The sequence below is a fragment of the Ictidomys tridecemlineatus genome, chromosome 1, assembly GCF_052094955.1.
Source record: "Ictidomys tridecemlineatus isolate mIctTri1 chromosome 1, mIctTri1.hap1, whole genome shotgun sequence".
Taxonomy (NCBI): Eukaryota; Metazoa; Chordata; class Mammalia; order Rodentia; family Sciuridae; genus Ictidomys; species Ictidomys tridecemlineatus.
Genome location: NC_135477.1, coordinates 50,732,720 through 50,747,993, shown reverse-complemented (window position 1 = coordinate 50,747,993; position 15,274 = coordinate 50,732,720). Strand labels below are relative to the sequence as shown.

The 15,274-nt window shown below is 62.0% G+C and overlaps 1 protein-coding gene across 1 annotated transcript in view; it reads left to right on the top strand.

Moving 5' to 3' along the window:
- The window catches only part of Unc5b (unc-5 netrin receptor B), a 75,914-nt gene that overhangs the window by 49,917 nt on the left and 10,723 nt on the right, over positions 1 to 15,274 (top strand). The window contains exons 2-8 of the mRNA XM_005325939.5: positions 7,737 to 7,961; positions 10,642 to 10,785; positions 11,111 to 11,214; positions 12,329 to 12,509; positions 13,168 to 13,335; positions 13,932 to 14,096; positions 14,267 to 14,299. Of these exons, the coding sequence (XP_005325996.2) occupies positions 7,737 to 7,961; positions 10,642 to 10,785; positions 11,111 to 11,214; positions 12,329 to 12,509; positions 13,168 to 13,335; positions 13,932 to 14,096; positions 14,267 to 14,299 (1,020 nt within the window). The remainder of the gene's footprint in view (positions 1 to 7,736; positions 7,962 to 10,641; positions 10,786 to 11,110; positions 11,215 to 12,328; positions 12,510 to 13,167; positions 13,336 to 13,931; positions 14,097 to 14,266; positions 14,300 to 15,274) is intronic.

Sequence of the window (15,274 nt, the reverse complement as noted above, 5' to 3'; positions counted from 1 at the left end):
TGATAGCTATTAATTTAGTGAAGAGCTCTGAAAAGAAATCGTGGACTACACAGCTGTACGCGGCCGGAACCCATTTAAATAGTATCTGTGCACCTAAAAGAAGTCAGCATCAACACACAGTGTCGATTCCACTGCGCTGGGAGTGGGGCGGCTTATTTCCATGGTTATCTTTTCTAAATTGATGGCAATACCAGGTTATTTTCTTTGTGATTAGAAAGGGGCTGGGGAAGTGTTTTTATTAGAAGCTAAAGAAGGATTTTGAGGGGAGCAGTACTGGGGGTTGAGCTCAGGGGCACTCGGCCACTGAGCCACGTCCCCAGCCCTATTTTGTATTTTATTAGAGACAGGGTCTCACTGAGTTGCCTAGGACCTGGCTTTTAGCTGAGGCTGGCTTTGAACTCGCGACCCTCCCGCCTCAGCCTCCCAAGCTGCTGGGATTACAGGCAGCCACCTGGCAAAGGAAGGATTTTAAAAATGAAGTCTCCCTCTCCTCCCCAGGGAGTCTAGTGCCCAGTTTTTCTGGAGGGCAGTGTTTAGGAGAGGCTCCATCAGACAGTGGCATGCCACAGGATGGACGGGCTCCCGTGGCCCAGTGAGCCTAACCAGTGTCCCCCTCCTCCAGCTGCTCCCTGGGGGGGCTGCGCCAGGCTGCCCCCAGGCCTCTCCCACAGACCTCTTGGGCACGGGTGCTCCCAACCAGTCCAGGCCGTGGGGGGTCATTAGGAAACTGAGACCCTTCCCCTTGGGAACTCCTGGGAGGACAGGGAGCAGCTGCTGGTCCCTCGGGGCCATCATGGCTTCATGGCAAGAGCTGCTGGCTTTCTTGGTGGTTGTGACCTTGACTGAGCATGCCTCTGACTCCCCGGAGCCTCAGTTTCCCCCTCTGTACAATGGAGCAGCCTGTGGTGTGGGCCATGTGTGCCGCCCCAGGTTCTTAGTGCCAGGTGTGGGATGGGTGGTCCGTATCCAGAGCGGGACAGACCAGAGGGCTCCGAGCTCCTCGCCTGGGAGGGGATGGGGACAGGGGGACAGAAAGCCTTTCCTCGGGGCCCAGGCCTCCAGCTGTGGGGACCCCATCAGACCTGGGCTTTAAAATGGCCCTAGGGGCCCAGGCCCGGCTGAGAGTCAGAAGGAAAGCGTGGGGTCAGTCTCCCCAGCTGCCACCGTGAGTCAGGTAGGCCAGTGTGAGTGGCTGGCCTAGTCCAGTCCCAGCCCCCCGTCCACGCCCTCACTAGCCCCTTGTCCTGGGAGGGAGCGGCTTCCCAGGAGCGTCTGGACCCCCCTTCAGGATGCACGCCCCTGCCCCAGCTGCCCACATTGGCTGGGCCACTTCCTGCAGCCTGCACAGGAAGTGACGTCCTGGGCATGGACGGGTCTGTGGAGGGTGTGGGAAAGAGCTGTGCTAGGGGCCTTCTTTGTGAGGGAAAACTCAGCCCCCCGGGCTCACCAGCCCCCATTTGTCATCAGTAGCGGCCATTGTAGCTGCCTCTGAGGGGGCCCCAGCCCGAACCCCACAGCCGCAGGAGCCAGGGCCAGATGGAGGAAGGGCTTTGTGTCCAGGGAGGGGTCCGACCGCGTGGGGTTGTGTGTTTTCAAAACATAATAATCAGCGGGCTCCTCTCCCCCAGCTCCCCGCACCCCCACTGCGCACACGGCCCCGTGGTGAATGGAGGAGATTTTCCATGCAGTGGGAGGTCAGGTCTGCGGAGCATTAGCTGGTGTCCAGGGGCTCCAGAAAGACTGTGACTGCCCATGATGAATGTGCCCAGCGGGGGCGTCTCTCTGTCCTCACCCCCCGCCTGGCCCCCTTCTCCCCTCCCTGTCCTGCTCAGCCCCAGGTTGCTCCCCCAGTGCTGAGCCTGGGGGACCAGGGACAAAAGCCAGCCATGGGGGTGTCCAGCCAAGGCCCTTCCTGTCCCACAATTGCTGCCTCGCAGTGAGGCCTCTGCCCTAGACATCAGGGCCGATCAGAGACGGACCTGGAATGGAAAGAGCCCAAGCGTTTGTCCCCCGTCCCACTGTGACTGTGCTTACTTTTGGATCTGATCTTCCTACCTCAACCCCAAATCAGAAACTGAGTTCTGGCGCTGAACCATTCATTTCCTGTGTGATGTCACGTTAGTCACCTTCCCTCTCTGAGCAGGTAGAATACAGGGTTCTGGGGGCTCAGGTGACAGCAGACTAAGGGATATGCAGTGTGGACTCTGAGGGTTCCCCTCACACAGCTCAGTGAGGGATCAGTGGCTGCCTGCTGCCCCTCTCTGGTGCACACACTGCTGCAGGTTGACATGTTTTTCAGATGACCTTCACAACAGCACCTTGAACTTGACAGGCCAGGAACTGCTCTCCCCTTGTCTATAGGTGGGGAAACTGAGGCCTTGAGAGGGGAAATACCTTTCGGAGACCTCCCCGTGCTGAGCTGGGACCTGAGCCAGGTCTGGTGATGCTTCAAGCAGCCTGTTCTGCTGCACCCCCACCCAGCCTGGGCCCCGGGGTCAAGTCTCAGTCATGGAAGGAGGCCCCTCTGGTTCCCACTAGGGGCTGTGACAGTCTCCCATTCAAGAACCTTGGGGCTGGGGCTGGGATTGTGGCTCAGCAGCAGAGCGCTCTCCTAGCACAGGCGGGACCCGGGTTCGATTCTCAGCACCACATAAAAATAAAGGCATGGTGTCGTGTCCATCTACACCTAAAAAAATTTTTTTTAAAAAAGAACCTTGGGGGCTGCCTCCTCCTCCCAGAGTCCCCTTTGCATGTGTCCTCGGCCTGCGTGCTCTAGGGGTTTGGATTCTGCCACCTCTGCTCCACGGGGCTTGTGAGCGCGGCTCAGGCCAGACCCTGGGAAGAAGCCCTGTCCTTCATGATTGCCAGCTCCACCGTCCCTCCAGACAGGTACCCTGACCTGGACGTCATGGGGACACCAAGAAGGCTGTGGTATGTCCCTGCACTCCAAGAGCAGCCACCAGAATCGTGAAGGAGCCGTGGAACTCCCCATTCCAAATGCTCTTGCCAGAAGCAGAAGGTGATGGCCAGATGCATCCTGGCACCTCCCCTCCCCAGTCAGGGACCTTGGCCATGAGGCAGCCAGGAGAGAGTGGGCGTGCAAAACTGTCTTATATGTTCAGAAGAAGATGGGCAGGTCAGGAGGGCCAGCTACTCCCCCCGACGCTGGGCACTGTCCCAGGCAAGAGGGTGTGCAGGTCAGTGTGACGTCGAAGGTGAGGGGTCTCAGTGGCTGGTGGCAGCCATAGCCAGGAAGACTTTTCCAACTGGTGAGTCCGACCGGAGGAGACCTGGCTGAGAAGGGCAGCAGCGCGTGCCCAGCCCCGGGGGTGTGCCAGTTAAAGTTGGATGGGGGCTTGGCAGGGGATGTTGGACGAGCTGGCCCTTTAAGTCACCTCTGTGGACACAGGCAGGTGTACAGGTGAGTTAGGAGGCAGCACCCAGAGGCCCTGGTGCTCATGTTGATCTGAGGCTTGGGAGGCGGTGGGGCGTGGCTGGAGGGTCTGCTGCAAATGCCTCTCGTCCCCTTTCCAGGGCCACCCACAGCCGCCTCCGGGCCAGCCAGCCTGCTGGGTTGGTGAGCCACGCAGGAGTGGCGATGGCAGGAAAGACGCCCCACCTTGGGCACACGTGCTTTGTAAAGGAGGACGCTTTCCCATGGGAACAGAGACCCCACTGAAGAGCTGGGAGCGTTACAGCCAGAGAGGGCCTTGAGGCAGTGACTTGGCCGCCTCCTCGTTGTAAGGTGGTGGCCTTAGAGGGAAAGGCCACGTGGCAGTGCCAGTCCCCTGAGATGCAGGCTGGGGCTCCGTCCTTCAGGGCTGGGTTGCCTGTGTTTCACCGTCTGTCACTGTGTCTGGGACTGCTATTAGGACACTCGTGGAGGGAGACACATGCAGCCGCACACTGTATGTGGGAAATGTCCCTCCTGGCAGGGGCTGGGCAGCTCCTGGGGGCGCCCTTAGTAAAGATGCACAGAGGTGTGCCCAAGCCAGGAGGTGGGAACAAGCACGTGTGGCTCCGAGCCCGCAGGTGGCTTTAACGGCAAGGGGTGTTTGCAACGTAGGCCCAAGTGAGCTGTGTTATTAGGAACTGGTCCCACTGGCCGGGGGACCCTTGAAGTCCCTCGATGCCTGTGCCTTCCTCTGTAAAACGGGCACATAATCCCCACGTTGAGGACTGGGAGGAGGTAGAGTATCTGAAGCCCCTGCACACGGGTACGTGGGCACGCAGCACGTAGGCACACGGGCACGTGGGCACGCAGGTACATAGAACATAGGCACATGGGTACGTGGGCACGCAGCACCTAGGCACACGGGTATGTAGGCACGCAGCACGCAGGCACACAGGTACGTAGACACGCAGCACGCAGGCACACGGGCACGTGGGCACACAGGTACATAGGCACACGGGTATGTGGGCACGCAGCACGTAGGCACACGGGTACGTAGGCACGCAGCACGCGGGCACGTGGGCACACAGGTACATAGAACATAGGCACACGGGTACGTGGGCAGGCAGCACGTAGGCACACGGGTACGTAGGCACGCAGCACGCAGGCTGTTGCGCACACAAGTGCCAATTTCCACCCAGTGGAATTTAGAAGACAGGTTCCCTGAATCTGCCCCCAGCTCTGTTCTTGCCAGTGTCATAGCTCCCAATCGATGACTTAGACACTTTAGTCTCAGTTTCCCCGTTTGTAAGACGGGATGATCACAGGGCCGTACCCGCAGGATTCTGATTCCCAAGTTGTATGCCACGGCACCCCAGGGTGCCACAGGGTATTTCCACACTCCAAGGGACACTGTTGGACACTGCAGCAACGACCTGGGAAGGTGGCTCCCAGTTTCAGCATTACGTCACTGCTCTCCTGGATTTGGCACCGGATTTTGCAAAGCTGAGCTTTGGGCCCTTTGGAGTACCCAAGTCGTAGGGGTGGCGGTGTCCACTCTGCTTCTGTGGTTGGGAGGTGGCACTGTGCCCAGTGGGCGCCTACATCCCCGTCAGCATGTCATTGTGACTACTTAGGAATGGGGTGAAAACATTCTGTTTCTGTCTCAATTTAAGCATTTTCCAAAAGGCTACTTAGCGTTTAGGATATAAAGACTTCTGCTGGGATGTAGCTACTTAATCAGTTTCCAGCTTTGGGGACTTTCTCTGGGACCTGGAAACGCCGTAAAGAATTATTGAGATACTAAAGACAAAAACTTCCGAGCGCCTCCATGTAGGGCTGTCGTGGGATGCGCCGAGGGGACAGGACGTGTTCTCTGGTGCCCAGCAAAATAGGGCCCACGGGCCCCTGGGCACCTTTACCCCCCCCCCCCCCGCACCACGTTGCCTGGCTTAGGTCACCTCCACCTGGACCACTGGCCGAGCCTCCCTCAGCCACAGGGCGCTTGATTTCCACCGGCTGCGTACCTACTGTGTGCCAGCTAGCGCGTCCCCGAAGGCTCCCCTGGCGAGGAATCTTGGGTGTCCTTTGGTTCTTTTCCCTGGCCTCGTGTCTGCACCTGCCTCTTTGTCCCCTGGACGGTGGGGATGTGGGCAAGGGAGAGCCAGCTCCATACGGAGCCATCCCGTGCCACCAGGCAGAGCTCAGGCTGTGTCCCTGCCCAAGCCAGAGATGAATGTCTGCGCCAGCACCGGGCAGAGCACGGGGCGGGGCCGCGGGCGCGGCCCTGCGCTAATGGATGTCTAATGTTTGCTTCCTCCATCGCATCTGCGCCCGCTTTATAAATGAGCGGCATTAGGGTTATAAAACCGTCGTAAACACGGCCTGCAGTGCCGCAGAGAGCAGGCAGCCGGGGGCCGGGCAGCGTGCTTGGAAGGGGGATGAGCGCAGCCATGCCAGCCACCCAGCCACCCCAGGCCTGCTGACGCGCCATCCGAGAGCCTGTAGAGGGGAGCAGGTGCGGGAAGCCGGGCCTGGGCTCAGGAATCCTCAGTGCCGTTTCCAGGGGGCCTAGGGCAAGTCACTGGTCCTGTTTGGGTGGTCTTCAGTTTGTCCAGTTTTGAATGAAAACGGTGGTCCCAGCCCTGCTGTTGATGAGAGAGGCCATCAGCTGCAAGTCCCGGCCAGTGTCAGGGTGCTCCTGGGATCCCCAAGGGCAGGAACACCCACAGTGTCACAGAGCTACCTCAGTCAGAAGGCAAGGAGTTCTGGGTGACACCCAAACACGGAAGTCTGTTTCTTGGATTCAAACCTTGCCTTTTGCTACCTGTGCAACCTTGGGCAAGTTGCTTCATCTCTCTGAGCCTCAATTTATAAAATAGGGATGAACAGAGGACACTTTACAGGGTTGTTCAGAAACGAGATGATTTGACTGTTGAAAGGGCAGAAACCGGCGCCTGCTGCCTGGAGAGCCCTGGTGGTCCAGATGCAGCAGCAGGTGCCTCCTGTGTCCAGCCCCTCTCTGAGGCAGTCACGGGGTCCCCAGAGCCCAGAGAGGTTGAGTGCCCCCCTGCCTCCTGGCCCTCTTCAGAGGTGAGGTGACAGGGCAGATTGAGGCACTTGCCCTGGGTCACCCGGAACACGGCTCTTGGCTGGTTGCCTTCCCTCCCTCAGGTCCCTGGGTCCGTCTGTCCATCTTTCTCACACACACCCCCGGGGCCTGGAGCCAGTGATAGCAACCCAGTCACATTGGGGGCTCCAGACTTGCTTTATTCATTTTGCTCTTGGAAAACCAGGTGTCCCCTAGGCCTTGCCTACAGGGAGACTCCCAAAGGCCACCATGGCCTCCTGGAGTGGACAGGTCAGGGTCCACTCTTGGCCTCCCACCCCAGTGCTGGCTGAGGCAGGCTCAGCTGGTGGAGGGCCTGGCAGATGTGTCCACCCCACGGTGTCCCTTGTTGGGTCCTCTGGAGCAGTTAGCCAGAGGACAGGCCCCCCATGGCATGTCCCTGCCTCCTGATGGTCTGGCACTTGGCCCTGGAAAGCCAGTTTCCTGAGTGCCTGGCAAGCCAATCCCAGGCCGGGCCTGGTCTCCTCCTCCCGCAGCCTGGCCACTCCCTTCCTGTTTGTCCCCTCCCGAGGCGCTGTTCTTTCCAGGGACCCAGGCGTTCCCACTTGGCCTCTTTGGGCAGCCCTGCCCTGGGCACGGCTTCGCCTGTTCTCTGGAGTTTCCTTGTCCACGTGGGTGGGCGTGGACCCGCTGGGTGGGAGCTGCCTTGGGAGGGGCCAGCCGCAGGGCTCCAGGTGGAGTCCCACAGGAAGGGGCCTTGCCTCTGGGGCTCCCTAGAGGAGGAGGCCTGTGGGGGCTGAGCACCAGGGAGCCAGCGCGCCACGCCCCTGCAGGCCCTGGCTGTCCCCACCTCGTCATGGGGCTGGCTGGGGCTGCAAAGGGCAGCTGTGGCTCCAGGGCAGAGCTGGCCTGGTTTAAGTCCCAGCCTCCGTGGGTTTCCAGCCCCCGTGTTGTGCCTTCACCATGGGGAACGGAAGCGAGGTCCGGCAGGCCAGGGCAGGGGCTGCTGGGGGGTCCTGGGGACTGCCCTTGCTGGCCTCCCTGGGCTAGCCTCCCTGTGCCGGCCTCCCTGGGCTGCCTGGCTTTCCCAGCTGGAGCCTGGGACTGCCAGAGGCTCAGTCTCTGAAGAGCAGGACGATGGGGAGGCGGAGGCCCGAGGTGTGAAGAGCTCGCTAGGTCACCCAGCGGGTCCTCTGCCTCCCCCGAGTCCCCAGGGTGTCAGAGGGACCCTGGCCCCAGCCCTGGGCTCACAGCCATCTGTCTCCCACTCCGCAGGCCCTGACCCCGGCAGCCAGGTGCTGCCCGACTCCTTCCCGTCGGCGCCGGCCGAGCCGCTGCCCCACTTCCTGCAGGAGCCGCAGGACGCCTACCTGGTGAAGAGCAAGCCCGTGGAGCTGCGCTGCCGCGCCCGCCCCGCCACGCAGGTCTACTTCAAGTGCAACGGCGAGTGGGTCGGCCAGAAGGACCACGCCACGCAGGAGGGGCTGGACGAGGCCACCGGTGAGTCCCGCGGCCCAGGCTCTGGCCAGGGCTCCACGCGCACTGACTCAGCCGCGTCCCTCCGTCCTCAGATTCCCATCTGGGCGACACCCAAAGACAGGCCACGCGTCCCCGCCTGGCCTGGGGTGACATTGCCACATCCCTTCCCACCTGTTTTCTCAGGTCAGGGGTCAGCTCTGGGGGGACTGGGATTCTGCCCCCACCTAGAGAGGAGAGCCCCGTCCACAACCCTGGGCCCCGGGACACCCACGAGAATCCAGGGCCCTCCTAGCTTTCCAGGCCCTTCCTGTGATGGAAGGGACCGTTTTCCCTGCACACAAGTGACAGACCCCAGTCTGTGCTCGGGGCCAGCGGGGCTGGGGATTTGCATGGACGTCGCCAGTTTTGAGCGTCTCCCAAGTCCCAGACTTCCTGAGTGTTGGGAGGCGACACACTGCGATGAGAGGCAGATGCCGTGCAGGTGGTGCTGGGTGCCCCAAATCCCAGGAAGGAAGGAGGGAGAGGTGGCAGAGCCCGCTCCTCGCCTCCCGAGGACACCCGGGGCCAGCAGCCCCGTCCACAGCGCAGCAAGCCTGGGTGACAGGCTTGGCACCCCGTGGGGACACTCACTGCTGTCCCCTGCAGCAGCCCCAGGCCAAGGGTGTCCCCAGCCCTAGTGGACTGCAGTGTCTGCAGGTTCCTTGAGCTCCCAGCTCCTCCCCACTGCCCGGCCCTCCTTTGCCGTGTGTGTGTGTGTGTGTGTGTGTGTGTGTGTGTGTGTGTGTGTGTGTGTGTCCGTCCAGCCTGCCTTGTGTCTCTCTTTTCTTTTCCTCTCTCCTCTCTGTTTCTCCCCGTTCCCTCCTTTTTCCTCCCTCCTTTGATTTCTATTTTGCATGAAAAACCTGGATTTTGGGTTCACCTAGACTAAAAACCAAACCCCAGAATGTACTAAGGCTGCCCAACTGGATGTTGAAAGGGTTCCAACAGCACATTGTGGGTTATGTGCGTTTTACCACGATTCAGTTTTATAAAAAATAGATTGAAGCTACCATTCCTACCCCATATCAAAACACTTTAAAGGCATGTGTGCAGACACACACACACACACACACACACACACATTCACACCCCCCAGATATTCTCACTCTGTAGCTGTGTGGCTGTGGGGAAGTCACTGACCTCTCTGAGCCCCGGTGACAGTGGACCATATCCAGCACAAGAGATGGTAGGCATCTAAATGCCAGTCTCCTCTGTCCTCTGGCCTGTATTAGAGGTCAGCCAGGGGGTCCAGGCAAAGCCTGGCGGCCTCCTGCCTGCTTGGCCTCTCTTGGATAACTTGCAGGAGTCATAACGGCCCGTGGCTGTCGGTAACGGTTACGGCATGGCCCCTACTCCCTGCCACCAGACACATAGAAATTGGGGCACACTGTCCCCATCGGCTGCACTTGTGGATGCGGCTCACAGGCCACTGTCGAGGTAGCAGTGAGGCTGGGTTGGCCGCGGCTCCTGCTCTGCACCCCAGCCCTGCCGTGCTCCTGGGGCCCTAGGAGCACAGAGCTGTGGGCCAGGCCAGCAGGAGGGGACTCCCCAGCTCCTGCCAACTCAGGCAGGTGGTCCTCCTGGGTGTCCCAGCCACACATGGCCTGCCACTCAGCTACCATGCTTGGGAGACATGGACAGGGTGCCAGGCTTAGTGGGTGCAGCGGATACCTCCTCCACTGGGCAACCCTGGCCTGCACCTGATTCCCAGCTGGCGGAGGAGGGGCCGGCCTGCTCTGTGGGCCCTGCAGCTCTGATCTCAGAGCCAGCAGCCGGCACGGCAGGCCACCCTCTCTGACACACCACTGTCACCTCCTTTGCCATTGGGACTGGGGCTCTCTTTGCTATTTGGGAGCCCACCTGTGACAATATGGGAGAGTGACAGCGATGACTTTATTGGGATGGATCCAGAGAAGTAGCATGTTAGGGGACAGATCTCAACCTGGGCAAGATACCAGACAGCTGACCCCCACTCCACTGGCAGCTTGCTGGGGGACTTTGGGCCTGCTGCTTACCCTCTCTGGGCCTCAGTTTCTCTGATGTGAAAGGAAGGGCTAAATAAGATCCAAACAACTTGCCAGAGTCAATTTGTGCCCAGCTGGGCTGGGTTCTGACAAGCTAATTGCCATGAGTCATTTAGAGTTTATACTTTGTGTTTTACTATGATGGGAAATCAAGGCTCAGAGAGACTAAGTAACATAGTGAAGGTCACACAGCTGGGGAGTGAGATGGGGCCTGGATTCAAACCTGGCCAGCCGTCTAACCACCATGCCATGTACAGCAGTGTATACAGTCGTGTCCTCAGGGACTTAACAATCCATGTGAGGATTGGATAGGATACATTCTGGTAAGGGGGTGCCGTCTGAGGAATTCTGAAACAGGGGGCAGACAGGGAGGCTTCCTGGAGGAGGTGGTCTTGGTCCTCCCACGAGCTTTGGGGAGGAGATTTGCAGAGGGAGTAGAGCCTGCAGGGCCTGGAGGCCACAGGGAGGGTCTGGGTCCTTCCGCTGAAGAGTCTGGAGATGAGTCCCGGGTGAGTGCCGAGCTCTCCGGGCTGTTGGGTCCCTGTGGGATCCAGGCCAGGCGGGCAGTCGCAGCTGGTGCCGTGACCAGCTGGTGGCTGTGGCAGTGTGGCCTGCCCCTGACCCGCTCTCCCCCCCAGGCCTGCGGGTGCGCGAGGTGCAGATCGAGGTGTCGCGGCAGCAGGTGGAGGAGCTCTTTGGGCTGGAGGATTACTGGTGCCAGTGTGTGGCCTGGAGCTCCGCGGGCACCACCAAGAGTCGCCGGGCCTACGTGCGCATCGCCTGTAAGCTCCCTGGCCCCTCCAGGGCCTCTCCCTTCCCCTGGACGCCAGAGGAGGAGCCCGCTTCTCTGGCTGGAGATGCCCTCTGTGGACATTGGGAACCCGCCTGCAGCTCACAGGGTTCCTAGCCCAGAACTGGCCATTCCCGGTGGCCCTCCTCATCTTACGGAGGGAAACCGCCAGCTTTCTTCCGCCTGGGCTGCGGAGGACCCCCAGTTCAGGGAGGGAACCCAGTTCCTCGCTCCCTTGGCTGCGCTGCCCCCTGGTGGCCATGGTGGGTACTTCGGGTGCCCTTCTGCCCCCACTGACTGTGCCCTCTGCCCTCCAGACCTGCGCAAGAACTTCGACCAGGAGCCTCTGGGCAAGGAAGTGCCCCTGGACCACGAGGTTCTCCTGCAGTGCCGCCCCCCAGAGGGGGTGCCTGTGGCCGAGGTGAGTGGGGACGTGGCAATGCCAGGTAAGGCTGAGAGCAGACGGGTCTCACGCTTGTCACAGCCGCTGCGCCCATAGCCTCTCAGCCTCCCGTGTCACAGGTGGGGAGAGTTCAGAGCCGAGAGGGGAGCCCCTGCAGAAGGTGGCCCAGGCCATACCCCAGCAGGCCCTCCACGGGTGGGGACACCAGGGCTCCTTGGGCACCTGGGCCCCGTCTCCAGTAGGCCTCCCCACCCAGAGCCAAGGCCCGGACTTATGGATACCGAGAGGTCTCAGTGTGTCCCCATGTGCACCAGCCCCAAGGCTGGTGACCTTTGCCCTCACCACACGGCCTTTGGATCCAGGGCAGTGCCCCCTTGGGTCCCTTCTCGCCACCGTCCTCATGCTCCAGACACTCCCCATCCTCACTCAGATCCTGCACGGGGGCCCAGGAGTTACAGCTGGGCACGGACCCAGTGGGCGGGGTGGGGGGACAGACCTCCAGCTCGCAGTCGGCCCCTGCTCCCCCCAGAGGCCTGCGCCCATCACGGAGCCTCCCCTCAGCCCACACCCTCCTCCGGGTGGCGGGAGACCAGCACCTGTGGTATAGCTGCCACTCATCAGGCTCCCACGAGGGCCAGGTCCCCACATGTGGGCATGCAGTCAGCCCTTGGGCAGCTGGGAAGCAGCGCTGGAAGGGTGAAGTGGCCACCAGCGAGCAGGAGCAAGTGAGTGGCAGAGCTGGGACAGGATCCCAGGAGCCAGGCTCCCAACCATCCGCCAGGCACCACTCCAGCCAGAGCTGGTGGAGGAGGTAACAAGGCCAGGTACCGCGTGCTGCCGGGCGTGTAGTCCTCGCCCCGGCCCTAGGGGGTGCTGCCGTGCCCCTCCTGAAGATGGTAAAACCGAGGCCCTGGGGTGGGTCTCCTCCCAGGCCGCCACGCTGGAGGACGGGGCTCCCAGCTTAGTGCCCGGCCAGGTGAAGGTGCCTCCCTGGGTCAGCACTGTGGGATGGACACAGACAGGACTGCAGCTGTTTGTGGCCAGACCCCTCCTGTCCCTCTAGGTGGGTCCACACCACCCCCCGGTAGGGGGCAGGCCCTGAGTCCTCACCACCCCCATTCCTACCCCACAGGTGGAATGGCTCAGGAATGAGGATGTCATCGACCCCACCCAGGACACCAACTTCCTGATCACCATCGACCACAACCTCATCATCCGCCAGGCCCGCCTGTCGGACACGGCCAACTACACCTGCGTGGCCAAGAACATCGTGGCCAAGCGCCGGAGCACCACGGCCACCGTCATCGTCTACGGTGGGGCTCTGCGGGGAGCGAACGGCCAAGGGGGGAGAGGGCCTGGGCTCTATGTCCCACACCCTGCCCCAACCCAAGGCCAGCAGGACCCCTGAACAGGCGGGGAGGGGGCGGCCCTGGGAGGGGAAGCGAATTGCCTGAGGTCACACAGCAAAACTGGTGGCCAAGCCAGACCTTCCTGGGTTCCAAGTCGGAACTGGACCCTGGTCCAGAGCCCCTGGCCACCTGAAGAAGACCTCCGCCAGGCAGCCAGGTCAGGGGCCCCAGTGAGGACCCCCACGCCCCGCCTGTTGTCCTGGCAGGCTGGGGACGGCTGCCGGGACTGTGTGCAGCTCTCTGCTGACCCCTTGGCCTCAGGAGTGCAAGGGAAAGAGCCACAGCTAGGGTGGTTCTAGAATGTTCTAGAAAGAGTCCCAGGTCGCCCGCTGTGAGTAAGTGCTGGCCTCTCTGGACCTTTGTTTCTCCCGGCATGATGGGCCAGGGAGCAGACAGTGACCCCCAGGTCCTCCTGGTGCCCATGTCACGGCCCAGCCTGGCCGGTGGGAAGGGCCTCCCCATGGAGGTCTCAGCAGAGAGACCTCACTGGGAGTGGACGTGGACTTGGGGGCCACGGTGACCCACAGCCAGGCCACCTGGGTGACGACTGCTGTCCCTACAGTGAATGGCGGCTGGTCCAGCTGGGCCGAGTGGTCGCCCTGCTCCAACCGCTGTGGCCGAGGCTGGCAGAAGCGCACCCGGACCTGCACCAACCCCGCCCCGCTCAACGGAGGTGCCTTCTGCGAGGGCCAGGCCTTCCAGAAAACCGCCTGCACCACCGTGTGCCCAGGTCAGGGCCGCTGGCCAGGTGGCACCCCGCCCACAGCAGCCCGCCCCATCTCCACCTACCTGCATGCCAGAGTCAGGGCCTCATTCCCCCCAGTGTCCACAGGGAAGGGGGCTGCCCAGGCTGGCCCAGTGCGCCCCTCTCTGACCTCTCACTGGGCCTGGGCTGCAGCTGAGAATGAGGTGGAGGCTCTGGGCTGCAGCCTGGGCCTCTTTCCTGCCCCTGGCTAGGGTTCCAGAGCTGCCATATACAAGTGTCGATGCACTCGGTCCACGGGGCCCTGTCCTGCTAGCAGTCTAACCCTCTGTCTCCTGCGTCCCCGTCTGCCTGCCCCTGCGTGTCTGGCTGTTTTCTCCCTGTGGCTGTAGGTCCGGGTGGCGGCAGGGTTTGTCCTCTGGGTTTGCAGTTGTGCATCGGGTTGTGTCTGAGCACTTCTGTGTTCTCTGTCACCTGGTGCCCGTGGCCGCTTGCTGGCCCGAGGCTACGTGGCCGTGGTGTGGGTTTCTCTGTGCTTGTCCCCCGTCCCGCTACGGAGGTGTGTGCGTGAGCGCCGCTGTGTGTGTGCTGCGGGGTGACCGCGCCTGCACCTGCTCCTGCAGTGGACGGGGCCTGGACAGAGTGGAGCAAGTGGTCGGCCTGCAGCACCGAGTGTGCCCACTGGCGCAGCCGCGAGTGCATGGCGCCCCCGCCCCAGAACGGAGGCCGCGACTGCAGCGGGACCCTGCTGGACTCCAAGAACTGCACAGACGGGCTGTGCATGCAGAGTGAGTCCCGGGCCCGGGCCAGGGAGGACGCCCAGCCTGCCCCGGTGCCAGCCCTGCCTCAGCCTCGCCTCCGCCCCCACAGCTGACCCTCACCTGCGCCGTGTCCGTCGCCCTCTCTGCACCCTTTCTTGTCATCTGTGTCACTGGCTCTCCCTTTATTTCCTCAACAGATAAGAGGACTCTAAGCGACCCCAAAAGCCACCGTAAGTCCATCTCACGGCTGTCCTTCTTCGCCCCGCGGTCCTCCCTGGCTGGGGTTCCGGGTGTGGGGACAGGGCAGGGAGGTGGACGGCACCCACCGTGCCCAGGTCCTGGGGCTCCTCCTGCTTTGGACGCTGCATGTCTGCCCTCCATCGTGGGCAGGCAGCGGGCCCTGGGCTGACGGGGAGGCCCCAGAGACCCCTGGCTCCCCCATGTCTGGCAGGAAACTGAGTCTCGGGGCGAAGGCAGGGCCTACCCAGGGACCCCCTGGAAACAGCAGAACCAGAGCTTGAGCCCAGAATAAGTGGCCAAAGCTGGTGCTCTCAGCCCTGTGCCCTCGGCCTCCCTCCGTGGGGCAGGGCCAGCGGGCAGGCCCCACCTGTCGACCCCAGTGCCCTGGTATGGCAACCCGGCCGCTGGGCCACACCTCCCAAGTCACCCCAGATGCCCTCTGCCCTGTGTCCCGAGAGCCCTGTGCCCCCGCCCCACGGGTCCCCATGACCACAGAACTGCACAGTCCAGAGCAGTAAAGCGTCCGGCAGGCTGGCCGTGGTAACTAAAGTAATTCCGGAACCATGAGACCAGCAGTGAGGCCCTTGGCCAGCCCCCTAGGGGACCAGGCTGGTGGCTGATTACAGAGTTTAAATCACGAGGCAGGTGGCCCCAGTGTGGACAAGGACATCAGGTTCAGAGCCACACCACGTGGGGAGCAGTGCAGGAGCCTCGGGAAGTAGGAGCCCGGGCCTTCGAGGGACCTGTGGTCCACGGGGGAGCCCAAGAATGTGGACCACTGGGGGCAGGGGCCAGGCAGCTGTCGGAAGTGAGCAGACGTCCAGGCGGAAGGCCATGGCCTCTGTGACATAAGGCTCCGGCTGACCCCCGGGGCTGGGGAATCCGGGAGAGGGAAGTGGCCTTACAACTGAGGCCCACGGCACAGAGTGCTTCCTGGAGCTCCCAGAAGGGCCAGCGGAAGGGCG